This window comes from Microplitis mediator, chromosome 6 (genome assembly GCF_029852145.1).
Source record: "Microplitis mediator isolate UGA2020A chromosome 6, iyMicMedi2.1, whole genome shotgun sequence".
NCBI lineage: Eukaryota > Metazoa > Arthropoda > Insecta > Hymenoptera > Braconidae > Microplitis > Microplitis mediator.
In genome coordinates this window covers 5,333,272-5,351,141 of record NC_079974.1, presented here as the reverse complement: position 1 = coordinate 5,351,141, position 17,870 = coordinate 5,333,272, and the positions used below count along the sequence as shown (strand labels likewise).

The following is a 17,870-nucleotide window of genomic DNA, read 5'->3' as shown; positions in this document are numbered from 1 at the left end:
CGAATTTTTTTGGAGGGCCTTCGTGCCCCAGGCTCCCCTATTTACCAAAGATTCGGTAAAGTTTCGAAACTATTCAAACCTTTCGAACTATTCGAATCTTTTGAACTATTCGAATCTTTCGAACTATTCAAATCTTTCGAACTATTCGAATCTTTCGAACTATTCGATATTCGACTCGAATATCGAATCGAATCTAACTATTCGACTCGATTCGATTCGAACAAGATTCGCACACCCCTACTTATTTTATAATTAATTTAGTATATTAGAAAATATATAAAAAATGGGTTGCCTAAAAAAATCCTGGACAGAATATTTTCAATTATTTTTTAAAAAATGATTTTTCATAAAACGTTGCAACATCAAAATAATAAGAAAATTTTATTCTGACTTGAAGTATAAAACATACAGAATGTGCAGACGTTGGGTTGACTATTATTTACGTGGACAAACTACTAGGTTGCCAGGTATAAACAGGTCCTAATATAGGTTTGCCACACGGAAAAAAATGTGTAGTTAAATTTACTACAAATGGAGTTCCATTTACTACACTGACTAGTAATATATAGGATAACTACACGTTTAGTAACAGTTACTAGTACACTGTGGTACACAACCTGTAGTACCATTTACTACAGTAAGTAGTAATAAGAACTAGCATTAAACAACCACTGTGGTTCATTTTACTCCACAACATAGTAGAATATATTTTATTCGTAATGTATTAATTAAATATCTGTTAGATAACGATCATTAGTTTTTATGATATTGAAAACGTTATAAAAATATAAAAATTAATCTTAGATTCTTCAGACTTATAGTATATCAAATTAAAATGATATAAAAATGAATTTATTAATGGATAACTTAAAATAATAAGGACTTAAATTTCAAAAGCCTACTTTTTATCAATACCCGATAATGATAATTTTAAAAATATATTTGTAATTAATAAATTCTCGTATAAGCATAGACTTAGAATAATTAAGTATTAATTTTTATTAATAGAAAATATAAAAAACATCGATTTAAAAGTTATAATTCTAATAAATAACAAATACTCAATAGGCAATGATTAGAAAAATTTCATTAAAATCACGATTCACTGATAAGAGCATAGAAATAAAATTTAATAGAAGTTGTAGGTGAGGTAAGCAAAAGGAATAATGACAGGTAATACAAAACAAATTTTTTTGTATTATATTTGTTATATATATATTTTTTTTAAATTATATAAATTATAATTGCACGCCTCGATTTTTAATTATGTGTATAAATATTTTTAATTATATATATTATTATTTATAATGTTTTATAATATTATTTATAATAATAAATACAATGACACAAGTTGAGAATACCTACAGAATGGAGTAAAAAAGTTATAGGTGGCGCTGTTATTTTCTTCTTTCAATCATTTTACCACATATTGGAGTAGATTGTACAAGTAATCTGGTATTGTATACTCCAAAAATAGTAACAGATACCAATTCATATAAAATTGTGTGGTTCCCAAAACCACAAAATAAGTATTTTATACTACTTTGAGTAGTTGTGGAAACTACAAAGTTTTACCACATTACAGTAGTAAGCAGAACTCCTATAGTAGTAAAATATCACGCACACTGTAGCTTATGTTACTACAGTTGTCATTGCAGCGACCACAAAGTGTAGTAAAATTTTTACTAGTTTGGTGTGGTAAATTCTACTCCAGCATTTTTTCCCGTGCAATTTTAAAGATTTAAATTTCAACGCGTGTGGCAATGAGTGACAGAGCGGTCCGAGGTAAGTCTACTGTAATAATAAAGGACCCAACATTTCTGCTTGTTCACTATATAGAGGGTAGTAGAGGTACCTCTACCCCCCATAGTTTACGTACCGAGCATGCGCACATTCTTATATTCAGGGTCCCATCAGACACGACTGCAATTTTGGGTCCTTTATTATTACATAGTATACTTACTTCGGATCTCTCTGTCACTCATTTCCACACGCGTTGAAATTTAAATCTTTAAAATTCGCAAACCTATATTAGGACCAAATTTTTTGCAGCCAACCCTATATCAACGTGTTCGCAATAAAACAGCGCTTATGTTGATATAAAATTTTTTCTATTATCTTTAATTCTGTTAATAATACAGATTAAAATTAAAATAAGAAGTACAAATTATTGAAATTAAGAGTAATTTAAAAAATAAGTAAAACTACTAAATAAATAGTAGGGCTGTACATCTAAACCGGCTTAACCGGTTAAAAAAGTTAACCAGGTTAATTAGCTGGTTAGCTGGTCAGCTTAGCTAATTTAACCGGTTAACTTCGTTAGCTTGGCTAAGCAGCCAAAGGCTTAACCGGTTAACTCAAATTAGCTAGGCTAATTAGCTGAGGGTTTAACCGGTTAAATGGTTAATTTTTTTTTTTCATCTATTCGCTACCTTATCTTAAAAAATATATATGAAATGTCATATTTCTTTAATTTTAGACCGAAAAAGCTATAACAAAAAATTTATACTATTAGTTCAAAAAAAATTCACTCCAATTTTTCGAATTATTTAATTAAAAATATATCGCGTTACTAGTGCCAAAAAGGTGTATCTCAAAATATACGCCCTTTTGGCTCTGGTGAACCAAAAAGGCGTATTAAAAAATTTTTTTTTTCGGATAAACTTGGGAATGTTACAACAAAATATATCCAGAAAAAAACGAAAATAAAATTTTTTTTGACATACGTCCATTTGGCTTTAGTAACGCGATATATTTTTAATTGAATAATTCGAAAAATTGGAGTGATTTTTTTTTAACTAATAGTATAAATTTTTTGTCATAACTTTTTCGGTCTAAAATTAAAGAAATATGATATTTCCTATACATTTTCTAAGATAAAGTAGCGAATAGATGAAAAAAAAAAATTAACCATTTAACCGGTTAAACGCTTAGCTAATTAGCCTAGCTAATTTGAGTTAACCGGTTAAGCCTTTAGCTGCTTAGCCAAGCTAACGAAGTTAACCGGTTAAATTAGCTAAGCTGACCAGCTAACCAGCTAATTAACCTGGTTAACTTTTTTAACCGGTTAAGCCGGTTTAGATGTACAGCCCTAATAAATAGTAATCGAAATGAAAAACGAAAATTATTAAATAAATAATCATTAAAATAGATAATAATTAAAGTAAACAGTAAACCTAAATAAACAAGTAAAAATTTAAACAATGAATAAGGAATTTTTTGAATAGTTATAAGCATTATTATTAACAAGCATAGTAACTGAGGTGGATAGGTCAGTTACGGTGGGTCAAGGAGGAGTGATCCGCAGCAAATGCAACATAGAAAATTATTGAGGAAGGGATAGTATACGGCTTCGAGACAACGATTTTTTGGAAAGAAATGGAAAAACGTTGGTGTAGAACTTTTCGCCATCTAGAGAAATGCGGGAACTGCCCTTTCTTTCCTTGGAGACCTGCGACGAAGCCCAAAGAAGATCAGTTGTGTTTTAAGTCCCAAAACCTTAACATCATTCTTAGATCCTTCCACTCATTCAGGGTCAAAGTAGGCTGGTAGCAGCCTGACCGTATTGTCTAAATATTGAATAAAGTTGAAGAAATAGAACCAATTGGAACCCGGAAAGGCTAGGATCAACTCGTATGCAATAAGAAAATAAGGGGGTAAGTCAGCAAATAGTCTTATCTAAAAATATTTTAAACGTTATATCAAACAATAAATGTAAGAGGGTACTTTTTAAACAAGAATTAGTAATTTTTCACTAATTTCAAGTGGATATCCACTTTTTGTCAATGCTACAATCGTACCACGCAGAATTAGTGAATATTCACTGTATAAATATGTGAATATTAGAATTCACTGATTTGATGAGTGAATATGGGAATCCACTGAATTGATAAGTGATTATAAGAATCCACTAAATTGAAAAGTGAATATGAGAATCCACTGATTGGATTGCTGAAAAAAAAATTATATTGCGAAAAAAATAACACATTTTTAATTAGATCCGAAATGTGATCTAATGTATTAGAATCATTACTTGGAGGAAGTATACATGATTATGATTGATGAAAAAATCCCGGTGACTGTTGGGCTTGAACCTGGATCCATCCGATTCAATTGACATGCCATAGTCGCGAATTTTTAAATAAAAAACGTTACACATATTTGTAAATTAATTTATAGTATAAAGATAAAACAAGTATAAACAATCACGTTAGCAAAAGATAAAAAAAATTGATGTCAGAATCGATTCTAACATCAATTTGGATTTCAATGGAAATTGGTGATCGTATGTTTATACCTGTGTCAATTAATACTGAAGAGCTTGAATAAATTAATTGTATTAAAATATATTAGGGCTGTACATCTAAACCGGCTTAACCGGTTAAAAAAGTTAACCAGGTTAATTAGCTGGTTAGCTGGTCAGCTTAGCTAATTTAACCGGTTAACTTCATTAGCTTGGCTAATTAGCTAAGGGTTTAACCGGTTAAATGGTTAAATTTTTTTTTTCATCTATTCGCTACTTTATCTTAGAAAATGTATAGGAAATATCATATTTCTTTAATTTTAGACCGAAAAAGCTATAACAAAAAATTTATACTATTAGTTCAAAAAAAAATCACTCCAATTTTTCGAATTATTCAATTAAATATATATCGCGTTACTAAAGCCAAAAGGACGTATGTCAAAAAAAATTTTATTTTCGTTTTTTTCTGGATATATTTTGTTGTAACATTCCCAAGTTTATCCGAAAAAAAAAATTTTTTAATACGCCTTTTTGGTTCTACAGAGCCAAAAGGGCGTATATTTTGAGATACGCCCGTTTGGCATTAGTAGCGCGATTTATTTTTAGTTAAATAATTCAAAAAATTGTAGAGAATTTTTTTTGAACTAATAGTATAAATTTTTTGTTATAGCTTTTTCGGTCTAAAATTAAAGAAATATGATATTTCCTATACATTTTCTAAGATAAAGTAGCGAATAGATGAAAAAAAAAAAAAAATTAACCATTTAACCGGTTAAACCCTCAGCTAATTAGCCTAGCTAATTTGAGTTAACCGGTTAAGCCTTTGGCTGCTTAGCCAAGCTAATGAAGTTAACCGGTTAAATTAGCTAAGCTGACCAGCTAACCAGCTAATTAACCTGGTTAACTTTTTTAATCGGTTAAGCCGGTTTAGATGTACAGCCCTAAAATATATTAACAATAAATAATAAACATTTTAACTAAGCCATCGTTCTAGATATCTATTTATTTTAATTTATCAAAATTTATTAAATCAAAAAAAATAAATTTGATGAGTTAATTACTTTACTTTATTTGATGAGTTAATTACTTTTTCTAAAAAGTCAACGTATCTTCATAATTTTTATCTGAACACAATTTTTTGTTGGTTTATAAGAGTGTGGTCAATAGTTTATTTAGACCATAGTCGACATTTTTTTGTCTTTTTTACTAACTTTGGAAAAATATAAAAAACTGTTAATTCAAAATAGTTATATTATTAAGAAAATACTTAAAAAGTTTGGAAAATCCAAAAGTGCACGCCTCATAACGCTTATTTAATTTTGAAGTCCAAATAACTTGTATCCCTCAATTATAGAGTAAAACGAAAAAAAAAAAAATTTTTTTTGCTACTATCACGCTACGGTTTATGTCAACATTTGACGTCAAAAAAATAGAAAGAAAGTAAAAAAGAGTTGTGCAAAAAAAAAGCCGCCTGGATGCAGCACCGGTAAAAGGCTCATAACAGAATATATCTATATATATGAGGTTTGCAAAAATATCCGTCAGAGGTAGCATCAGTGGAAAAAAATATACACGGGATTTTGTATACAAAAATGCTATCAGTCATCACTTTTAATTTAATATTAAAAAAACGATAGAAACTACGATAGTGAATATCGAAAGGGTTCATCTTAAGAAAATTCTGAACAAAATAAAACAAAACCGCTCTCGATACGATAATTTTTTCGGCAGTTATTCTGACTACATCCCAATAGAGTTAATACATAAAGACATCCGGACGTCCAAGTAAAATTTTTTTCAAACTCGTTTTTTCTTTAAAGTAGCAGAACCAATGTTCTTTAAAAAACATAAAATAAGTTTTCTCAAGTCTTTTCTTGATATACGTGTACTCATATTATCCTATCGATGAAATATCAACGTAATAGAGTCATCTTAAGGCCAGAAAATTGCTTGACCTTGACGTGTTGAGAGTAGAGCACTATATGTATATATACCTCAACGCTTCGCTTATGAGGCGTGCAATATCGATTGGATCAAATAAATATTCATTTAATTGAAATTTCAAAACCTTCAGGATAAAATAAACATATATAAGAAAAAATTTGGGGCTTAAAAAAATTCAATGGATTTAAAAGAGCTGAAAAATTTTCTAAGTCCAGAATAATTTTATAATTTTATTTTGGACTTAGAAAAATTTAATTGACTGACAAAAGTTGAAAAATGTGTAAGTCCAACAAAATGCTGGCTTAAATTAAATTTTAGGCAATGGAGGATAGAATCACAGTTCTAAAATCACTTTGGAAATATGATTTTGCCCTCCCAATGCTACTTTAAGGGCATGGAGATCAAAATTACAGTTCAACTGTGAGCGGTAGACCTGTTTACAAAAGAATTGAGGGTAGCTAGGCTAAAACTACATCGACTCGGGGCAGTTCCTTTTTTCTGTGCATTGGCGTTGAGAGTATAGCCAATTTTAATACCATTGTTTGAGAATATTTTAGTTTTATGATTTAAGACCTTCTTTTTTTATATATTGTAAAACTTCAAAATGTGAGTTTCTCTGAATTTGAGTTTCGATAATTTACAACTTAATCCTAAAATCCTCTTAAAAATTATTCCTTAAGTGAAATTTTAACTTATTTTTCCAGACGACGTCGTCCAGCTGAACTAAATTACTTTATTGCCTTTTTCCTTTAAATGCCTTCCGTCTTAAGCCTATGTCGATATCAAATGCTGTCTCCAGTTTTCTCTAAATAATTTCTAGGCTTACTAATGTCTCGCTCTTTTCTCTTGTCTATCCTTCCTCGCAATGCCCCCTACTACTTCAAGGGTTGTCACTCCTACAATTGCTGATTACCAATCACTTGCAATGTCACCTTGTCCACCTTTTCTAAACATTCAGATTTTTACATATACAGTTCAAGGGTCCTGAGGTTAAAGGGTCTCTCGTATACAAGACAAAATAATAAGACAGTTACCACCAAGAACCCAAACCGTTTAGTTGAGACTTGCTTAGTTCTCATCCTTACCAAAATTCAAAACAAATTTCATTTTGAAGTTAATACCAAATTTAGTCGTTTATTATATTCACTAATTTTTTAATTAACTTGTAGAGCATTTTGTTCACTATTAAATCACATAAGTTACTATATTAAAATTCAATTAAAGAAACATTAATAAGATATTAATTTAACTGATTAAAATTATTACAATTGCCTGAACATTAACATCCCATCCGCGATTGTGATAAAAAACATTCCTAATTGATAACAACTGTGAGTAATTTTTTTTTAAATTTATATTTTGGCGAAATTGTAACTGCGGTGTCCCATTTTCAATTAATTCTTTAGTTTTTTGAAATTAATTGATGAAATTTTCGTACTAGTATGACAGTTCAAGGTCATTGAATGTTTTAAAAAAGTGGGGGGGGGGGCACTGTCTGAGAATGCCCTTAAATAATAATATTTATTTTTTTATTGTTATTTCGGATAACCCGACGTATTACTAACATTAATCCCGACTAGAATTTTTCATAAGGGCCTGACGAGGTCCTTATCGGGTTAACCTTATTTCAAATAAGGTACCGATCAGGGTATCCTGACGAGGATCCTGATATGGATGTAACGCTTAAGACCCATGAGGTCCTTATCGGGATTGCCTTATCAGGACCTTACCAGGATATCCTCATCACGTCCTTATCAGGACTGCCTTATCAGGTCCTTACCAGGATATCCTCATCACGTCCTTATCAGGACTGCCTTATCAGGTCCTTACCATGATATCCTCATCAAATCCTTGTCAGGATTACGTTATTAGTAATTATTTTTAAAAAAATATTTAATTGCAAAAAAAAAATAAGAGAATTTTAATTCGATCGAGAACGTTATCTGTTGTATTGAGTGCATTAATTAGAGGGAGTAAACATATTTATTATTGATGAAAAAATCCCGATAACTGCTGGGCTCGAACCTGCGTCCTTTCGATTCAAAGTCCTCGATGCTATCCACTGCGCTGACATACACATGTGATCTTGAAAGTGTAAATATAATATCCATTATGATGTCAAAGAATAACTGATGAAGAAGTAAAAAATCTATGCTGCAATGATTGACATGATTTTTATATAATATTCTTATGTACTTTGTTCAATTTGTAGCCTGTAAATGAAATATTTAAAGGGATGGGATAACTTTTTTTTGAATAAGGATATCTTGACGAGGTCCTGATCAGGAACTGACGGCAAATAACTTTTTTTTGAATAGGGATATCCTGATGAGGTTCTGATCAAGAACTTGTTAGGTTTGCCCTAATAAGGCAAACCTTATATTAACCTGGTGAGGTCCTTATGGTACTTCAGGCAATTCAGGAAGAAATTCTAGTCGGGAATGGCTATAGATATAATAGAGTTACATGATTTGAGCTATAAGATTATTTGAATATAAAATAATAAGGAATTCCTACTTGTATATTGTTGTTTTGGTTAAATTGAGGATAAGGATTAGATATATTGAACTCGGACTAAAGTTACAAAATTTGGTGACTGTAACGTCATATTAAACAGAAAAACCATAATACAAATAGCTGTTATTTTTTATTTCTATTAATCGTTTTTTTAAAGACAGCAGCGAGAGAAAGGCGGTCAGCAGATCGTATTGCTGGATATAAGAGACAGTAAATTTGACCAAAAGGATTATTCTGTTAAAATAGTTAAACGAAAAACATAATTTTGAAGTGAAATATCAAAATTTTTTTTCGAAATGGGCGACTATTCCAGGTACGAATAATTATTCATTTACATTACAATTATTTTTTCATGCTCGGAATAAAAAATTAACGATTAAATTTTATTTTACCGAATAGAAAATATTTTTAGTATACGATTATATATAATTGCATAATTTGTTACAGAATTTCAAAAAAATTATTCATTATTTCAAGTATTGGAATTATTTTTTCTTCTTTTCTGACAAATACTTCAGCTGCTGTTATAAATAATATACAATATAGTGGTAAGTTATTAACTGTTCAGGCACATAACAAAAAACGTAAATTTTATTCTGTGTACACTAGCGGATCCGAATTACGGTAAATACAGTGATTTACCGTAATTTACCGTAATTTACGGCGCCTAGCAGAATTACCATAAATTACGGTAATCTACGGCAAATTACGGTAAATTGTCGTAATTTACGGCGAAATGCCGCAAATTTACGGCAAATTTGCGGTTAAAGTACGGTAGTTTACGGTAAAAATGCCGCATTTTCGCCGTAAGGTTGTGGTAACAGTGCAGTACTTTACCGTAGAAGTTTTGTAAAATGGCGGTATTTCACCATATAATTGCGGTAAATTTGCTGTATTTTACTGCAATGTGAAGCATTTCACTGGAATGTCTGTTGATAATCGGATATTTGACTGTAAACAACTGTCTTTACTTGACATTTCGGTATACCGTGTCTTTAAGATTTGGTATTGTGTAGTGCTGGATATTATTCAAATCGTAAAGAAATCTGTTCTCATCAGTGTTGACCGAACTTTCAAATTGTAGATCTACATTGATATCATTACAAGCATTCAGATAACTTAGATTTTCTCACATTAAAGGTATAGATTAGAATCTATACAATTTAATAATTTTTTAATTTTTCGATCTACTTTCATTTTTTCTAATAAATGTAAAAAATTAATAATTTGATCTATATTCATCAATATAGGATGCCGTATTTTTATTCCAGTATATTTACGCTATTTTTCTTGTAGTATGATCTTATTTTGCGGTGTTAGATGTTAAAATACGAGAGTGGATTTCGAAGTGTCAGAACCCGTACTGGTTTGCCAGAAGTTTATTCGTTTTTTGCACGCCTTATATCACGAAGCGTTTGAGGTAGTGCTCTACTCTCAACGCGTCAAGATCAAGCAATGTTTTAGATTTTATTTTCTTCGTTCAATTTATCAAAACCCTAGCAGATCCGAATTACGGTAAATTACAGCAATTTACCGTAAGGTACGGTAATTTACCGCAATTTGCGGTAAATTGCGGTAAATTACCGTAGATTTTTGGCGAAATTACGGTAAGTTGCGGTAATTTACGGTAAATTGCTGTAATTTACCGTAATTCGGATCTGCTAGGGTACATTAGAAAAATTCGAAACAAAATCGAAAAGCAACAATTTTATAATTTTTAAAAATATCAATTCTTTTAGAAGTAACGAAGAAATGTCTGGATCAAAATTGTGAAAAATCGTATTCAGAACTCTGTAAGTACAATAATTATTTTATCCAGAAAGGACCAGAATTATTGTAAATTGAAAAAAAAAAATAATTAGGGTAAAATTTATGATTAATTGCAGCTAAACGAATTAATAAAACGCTAAATAAAAATGCAAATCCTTGTGACAACATTCAAGAATTTGTTTGTGGTCACTCTGGTTCTTCAGACGAATCGACTTTCTTTAAATCAATAAATGACGAAGATTTGTTAGAAAAACTTTTAGAAGTGTTGAACTCACGAATAGGTGATTTCGTCGACTTCAAACCCTTTAAACTTATTAATGATTTGCATAAAACATGCATGAGAAATGGTAAGTAAAATCGAATATGGTAATTATTTTTAATTCAAATAATTTTAATTGTCAACTAATCACTTAGAAAATACTGGACAACAATCTTTGGATCTTCTGCGCGATAGTATTAAAAAACTAGGAAACTGGCCTCTTTTGGAAGGAGACAATGGGAAGGAATCAGATTTTGATTGGATCGACTTCTTTATCAAAAGCCGTAATATTGGATTTGAATCATTCGACTTTTTGGACGTTGACAAGTGGACAGCAGCAGATGAATCAACAAGGATTTATCTTTTACGGGTAAGAAAAATTAGTAACAAAATTTTCATTTTATCTCTCTAGCAAATCTGTTGGTTTATGGTATATTGTGCAACTCTTGCGGGCAATCGGCAACACCGAATAATTTCCCGGGAAAAAATGATCAGACCTGACCATGCCTGTTCATGTATGGTCAGGCCTGAAATAAGACCTGATCATGCCTGTTCATGTATGATCAGGCCTGAAATTAGACCTGATCATGCCTGTTCATGTATGATTAGGCCTGAAATTAGACATGATCAGACCTGATCATACCTGTCCATGCCTGTTCATGCCTGTTCATGTCTGAAGCGTTAAATACAGTCAGGTCTGATCATGCCTGTTCATACCTGTCCATGCCTGGTCATGTCTGTTCATGCCTGTTCATGTCTGAAGCGTTAAATACGCTCAGGCCTGATCATACCTGTCCATGCCTGTTCATGCCTGGTCATATATGTTCATGTCTGTTCATGGCTGTTCATGTCTGCTCATAGATCTAAAATTTTGTTGACCAAGGATCTATCACGTATAAGGTTTTTATTACTTGAAGTTCATACGAAACTTACTTTTCAACTAAATCTCTTAGGTCAGTGGGTAGCGAGTTACACTTTCGAGCGCAAGGTCCACGGTTCAAATCCTGCACACGCCCGAATTTTTTATTTTTTTTATTTTCATAGCAATAATTATATACATGTATAATTGAATATAGTTATACATAATTATATATAATTATATAGGGCCATTTTTTATATATAATATTTTTACCCGGATGGGCATGAACAGACATGAACATACCTGAACATGCCTGATCAGGCCTGGTCAGGCATGACCATTTTTCATGTCTGATCAGGCCTGAAGACTCATGCCTGTTCATGTCTGATCAGGTCTGATCATTTTTTCTCGGGATTGCAGATACTATTTTTTTTCGCGTATGCGATGATAAGATGTTGGAATAGATGAATGATTGGTTCAATATCAGGTGATATGGGGTAAAGAAAAAAATGCTCCGGTCGAGTCAAAGATTATATAATTTTTTTAAAACATTATTTATTGTTATTGTTAATTTGTTGAAACTATAAATGGTTAAGTAAAAAAAAACGTCAGGGTTCTAGTAAGAAACGAAATTATATGTATCTTAAATTAACGTGATGAGAGCGACAGAGGTGGAAAATTAAAAAAATTTGAAATCGTGTTAAGCCAAAAAGGGTACATTTGGTTGCCAGGTGTGAATAAGATTGAAATTTTGGAAAATTAATATTTTAGTTTTAAGTTATAGTTTAAAAAGTAATGTTTTAGTTTCATCCACCGATTTATCTTTAAAGATCAAAAGATGGCTTCAGTATCGAATGCGTACGCTAAGTCAAATTTTGGTGCATTAAGTAACACAATGCATGCTAAATATCTTAACTGCAAACGGCAACTTATCATACAGAATAGCGTGCACTTAGATAGGACTTATTTCGCATAAGTAAAAATAATAATATATAATCTTATTCATATTTAGATTAATCGATATATGCCAACCTTATATTATAATCTAAGCTATGAAAATTCAACATTGAATAGTTCCATTGCTGCTTACAAAAATTACATCGCAAAAGTGTCTGAATTACTAGGAAACACACAAACACCTTCGGAAGAAATTGATGAAATCATTGCATTCGAACTTGAAATTTCAAAGGTACATATTTTATATTATTATGTCACAAAAACGTTCCGAAAAAGTTCAAAACAGTGAACTTCCAAATTTGAGACAATTCTGAACTTTGAGTTGATCATTTTCAGAACTTTTAAACAATTTACGAGTGAAAAAATTTTCAACCTCCCGACCTCGTTGTTGTAAAGTTGTGATACGAGTAAAAAAACTTTCATAATTGGTTTTAGAGTATTCCTTTTTTTAATGTTCTTCAAAGCAGAAAAATTCTCAAGTTGATAATTTTTATTTATTAAGAAATTCAGTTCAAAATTTTCTCAAATCTCAAAGTTCACTCTTATGAACTTCTTCGGAACATTTTTGGGATGGATTTTTTTTTTAAATGGGTATGGATGTGCGAATTATATGTTTAGATCAAATAATCGAATCGAATATTACTATTTAATTGAAAATTCAAATTTAATCATTTGAATTATGAGTAAATTTTCGAATTATTCAAATTTTTCAAATAATTCAAAAATTTATGACCACCTCAAAAAACTTTTAATAATTCAAATTTCAAATTAGATATTAATATTCGATTCAACACGAATCACTCGTAAGTTCGAATTATCCATACATCCCAAACTATTTAATAACTTTAAAAAATTTTTATTTGTTTATTTAATCAATTTTTTTTATTCAGCTTGTTTTTCCTGTGAGAGGGTTTATAAGACTACCATATGATGAATTTATCAAAAAATATCCATCAACAAATTTTAGAAAACTTCTTAACTATATTAAAATTCATGATAAGGAAATACCGAGTCTTTCTAATTCCACGATCATTGTAACTGATTATTTTCCGGACTTTGTCGAGTTGATGAAAAAAACTCCAAAACGTGTCCAAGCAAATTACGGTGTATGGAAAATAATTCAAAAAACGATTCCTTATTTAACAGATGAATATCGTGAGCTGGAACGCGAATACTGTTCAACTCAAAAGTGCAGAATTAAAATACGCGCGGATTCTTGCAGGGACGTCATCAACGAATATTTACCCCTCGCTCGTGATGTATTGTACGAGAAAAATTTTGACAATGACATCGATACGATTATTACAGAAATGCTAGTAAATATAAAAGAGCAATTTGTGAGTTTAATAAATGAATCAACTTTAATCAACAAAAAAATTAAAAAGCAGGGACTAGAGCTACTTGAAAACATAAAGATTGTAATTGGTTATGAAGAAAAATATAATAATGAAATTATTAAATATTACGAAAATTTAGAAATTGACACAAATAATTATCTTCAGACATTATTAAATTTAGAATTATTCAGCCGAGAATCAAATACCAATCTAGATTTGGACAAAATTATCGCACGGGATCATCCTATAGGATTTAACTTGTATACAAGTTCTTATTATGACAACCGAGAAGTGCTATGTAGTTATATTTGTCATTTATTAATATTTTTAAACCCTAGCTGTCACAAAGGTTCCATAAGACTTCAGCGTCTTTGATCAGCTATTTATTTTTATCATAAATTTTTTAAAATTTTTAATTAAGAAATGACTTTTTTCATAAAAACAAATATATAACTTTGTTAATTTTTATTATTTTCAACTAAATCTTGTGGCAAATTATTTAAGAACAAACGTACTTTGATGTCCCGCATGAAAAAAACTTATACTCTGAAATTATATCAGATAATATAATATTTATTATATTATAGTATAATTTAGAATATAAATAATTATATATTTAAAAATAACTACTTTTTTGCCGTTTTCAATATAAAATTTTATATTTTAAAAGTATATCAATATAATATATAATTTTATATTTTGGCATATATTATTATTATAAAAACTCCATATAATATTAGATTATATAAAAAAAATATATGTCATTATATAGTATCAATTTATAGGTTTATATATATTATGATTTTATAATTCAAATTATATTATTAACAGTACAATAGAATATATAATGCTCGTATATAAGCTTGTATATATTAAAAGATATACATGACACTTTCGTGCTTCGAAAAATTTTCAGTTCCATGAATGCTCTTTCGGTATCCTCTAAAACTTATTTTATTTTGAGTAATTATTTTTTTATATTAAAAATTAATCATATAAATGAAAATTTATAGTCATAACGACTCTCTCTACAAACTTCCTTTCAAGTTCGATCTACACACTTAATTTACTCGAATAAAATATATTCTCATTGATACTCACAATCATCGTCAAACTGAAAGTCTTTATTTTTCATATTTTATTTTATATTTTTAGATATATAATGTATTATATAATACAATATACAATTCAATATCTTGAGATTCTCCAACGTCAATTATATAAAAAAATATATTTAACAATATAATATTTAATATATAAAAAAATATATTCTATTATATATAATTCCAATATATGTAAATTTATAATGAATTTTATAAGTTAAAAATTATATTTTATAATTATATTACATATTATGAAAGTATGTATATATTTTTTTATAATTTAAATTATAAATCAAAGTATAATTTTGAATTTATATAAATATTATATTTTATTATACATACATTTTTGCCGTTTTATAAAATTATATATTTACGGTATATTTTTTTATATATAATCAAAATGTATGTTATTTTCATGCGGGGTAGAAGCGATGAAGAATTTAAAACTTCCAAAAAGTACATGCAGTTTTATAAGACGAGTTCAAATTTTTTTTAAATAAAAAAAGTTTGATTTTTTTTTTTGAAAATATACAACTATATACACTGAATTATCAGAAAATTTATAACAAATCTTTTTTGTAGCGTATTAATTTCTCTACAAAAAAGAGGTGTCTTGTGCTTCTTTTTTAAACGAAATAGCGATTGAAATATTTTGAGTTGAAAATTACCTAGGGTCTTATGGATCCCATGTGATCGTCAAGGGGAAGTAATTGTTAATTTATCATTAACTAATGACCATTTATTTTAAAGTCGTACCAATGTGGATGCTTCGAGAATCATCTTTCAGTGTTAATTTTCCAATGTATGTAAACTATGGTATCTTTGGTAAAGAAATTGCAGAAGGAATAGCTAAAACTATTGTTGATATAGGAGGAAATTTAATTGGAGGCATTAATTTGAATGAAACAAATTATGAACAAACTCTCGAACTTAGCGTTCATCAACGAATAGAGAATTGTATTTCTAACGACGAAAAAAACGGGGTAAAATATCTATTTACGAATGAAATAAATATAATTAATGTTTTAATAATATATTAAAATTTCATCATTTTTAGTTGAGCAACTGGTTCCCCCCTTCAAAACAAATTAGGGAACACATCGCTTATAAAGCAACATATCGAGCCTATCAACAATGGGTAACAAAATATGGAATTGAACCCTCACTACCTGAATTACCCTTCTCAAATAATCAAATGTTCTGGATTAAATTAATTAGTGGTCCTTATTGTTATCCTCCAGATCAGACATTAATAGTTATTGATAATAAGTATTCCATTCGAAGCTTTGCTCAAATGAGAGCTGTATTAAGTGTTCCAGAATTTCATAAAGATTTTAACTGTCCAGTTGATAATTCATTTATTAATAAATATGGACCATCATGCACTTTCTTCGAAGCTTAATCATAATTAGTATACTTTTTAGTAGATTTCATAAAAATCTAACTATTGTATTTGTCCTAATGATGGAATTTTCGAAAAATTTTGCTACCTCTAAACTCAGCTCGACGAGCTGAGTCAAAAAATACATTTGGTTCAAAAGTTTATATATGTATTTATTAGACTGTGTCAAAATAAGTTTTTATTTGTTTTTTTCGATTAAACGTATCTTAAAAGTTTCTTCAATATAAAAAAAAATTCTCCTAAAATTTAAGCTCAATATCTCAAAAATTGAGCTGGCGCAAAGGGGGGTCTCCTTTCCCATTTAAATAACATTGTAAAAATTTTTTTTTTTAATTTTCAAAATAACTACAAGAAGAAAATTTTTTTTCCAATTTTGCTTCCGACTTTCTTATAGGAAATTTAATTCTCTACAAAATTGTCTATGTCCATTTTTTTCCTAAACTGAACAGAAACGAAGTTACAGAGGGCCGAATAGGAGGAAAAAAATAATTAATGAATTAATAACAGAAAAAAAATTATTAGTTCAACTTATCAATTAATTAACTCAATATACTTCATTATTCATAAAAAATTTTTGAATTCAACATGTTTTCGAATTAATAACAAAACAAAATTTACAATAAAACAGAAATTAATTATAATTATATCTACACTAATTGCTATATGGTCAAAAGAATTTTTTCCTGAATTCCCATTATTTATCCAAAAATGAACCACCCATACAGGAGCTGCCAGAGTTGAACAACGGGCCCCTACTTGGCCCAGCACTGGGGAACCTAGCTTTGGCACACCTATATTGGCCCAGGCTTGGGCCAGGACTGGGTAACCTAGCCTTGGCTATCCAATGGCAAGCCAGACTTGGGCCAGGACTGGGTAACCTAGCCTTGGCCGTTACAATGATTACCCGGACTTGGGCCAAGACTGGGTAACCTAGCCTTGGCTATCCAATGGCAAGCCAGACTTGGGCCAAGACTGGGTAACCTAGCCTTGGCCATCCAATGGCAAGCCTGGCTTGGGCCAGGACTGGGTAACCTAGCCTTGGCCGTTACAATGATTACCCGGGCTTGGGCCAAGACTGGGTAACCTAGCCTTGGCCATCCAATGGCAAGCCAGGCTTGGGCCAAGGTAGGATTACCCAAGTTTGGATATACCTATGGTTTATATAAGTAGATCATATAAATGTACCAGTTCAACATTAGTAGGTTCGTCCAGTAGCTACCGTTCGGACCCAGTAATCAGAAGGACAGCAGTTCGCGCCCAGAGTCCAGCAGAATTTCCACCGAGTTTTTTTCACATCATTTACCTCCCTTAGATAATTAAAACGTTAATGATCATGAATTCTACGAGGTTAATAATAATAAATTTTTTTTAATTAAATTTATTTGTTTCCTGGAAGCCTGGGCCAGGTCTGGCAACCAAGCATGGGCCAGGTCTGGTAACCAAGCATGGGTCAGGTCTGGCAACCAGGCTTGGCCCGAG

The 17,870-nt window shown here is 30.2% G+C and overlaps 1 protein-coding gene and 1 long non-coding RNA gene across 2 annotated transcripts; both read left to right on the top strand.

Moving 5' to 3' along the window:
- Window positions 1–9,177: 9,177 nt before the first annotated feature.
- On the top strand, window positions 9,178–10,674 carry LOC130670593 (uncharacterized). Its single transcript, XR_008990362.1, has 3 exons — window positions 9,178–9,252; window positions 10,444–10,497; window positions 10,591–10,674. It is a non-coding gene; the product is annotated as an uncharacterized LOC130670593 (long non-coding RNA).
- A 3,121-nt stretch (window positions 10,675–13,795) lies between these two features.
- LOC130670107 (neprilysin-2-like) lies at window positions 13,796–16,848 on the top strand. The gene is made up of 3 exons (XM_057473311.1): window positions 13,796–14,184; window positions 15,740–15,972; window positions 16,047–16,848. The coding sequence occupies exons 1-3, from the start codon at window positions 13,860–13,862 to the stop codon at window positions 16,389–16,391; spliced, it is 903 nt and encodes a 300-aa protein (XP_057329294.1). The 5' UTR covers window positions 13,796–13,859; the 3' UTR covers window positions 16,392–16,848.
- The last annotated feature ends 1,022 nt before the right edge of the window (window positions 16,849–17,870 follow it).

Bases quoted from the DNA above. Each gene is read 5' to 3' on its own strand.
- LOC130670107 (XM_057473311.1), top strand. From the start codon at position 13,860: ATGCTAGTAAATATAAAAGAGCAATTTGTGAGTTTAATAAATGAATCA. The intron at 14,185-15,739 runs GTAGTTATATTT...TTTATTTTAAAG, and splicing joins TGACAACCGAGAAGTGCTAT to TCGTACCAATGTGGATGCTT. The intron at 15,973-16,046 runs GTAAAATATCTA...CATCATTTTTAG, and splicing joins CTAACGACGAAAAAAACGGG to TTGAGCAACTGGTTCCCCCC.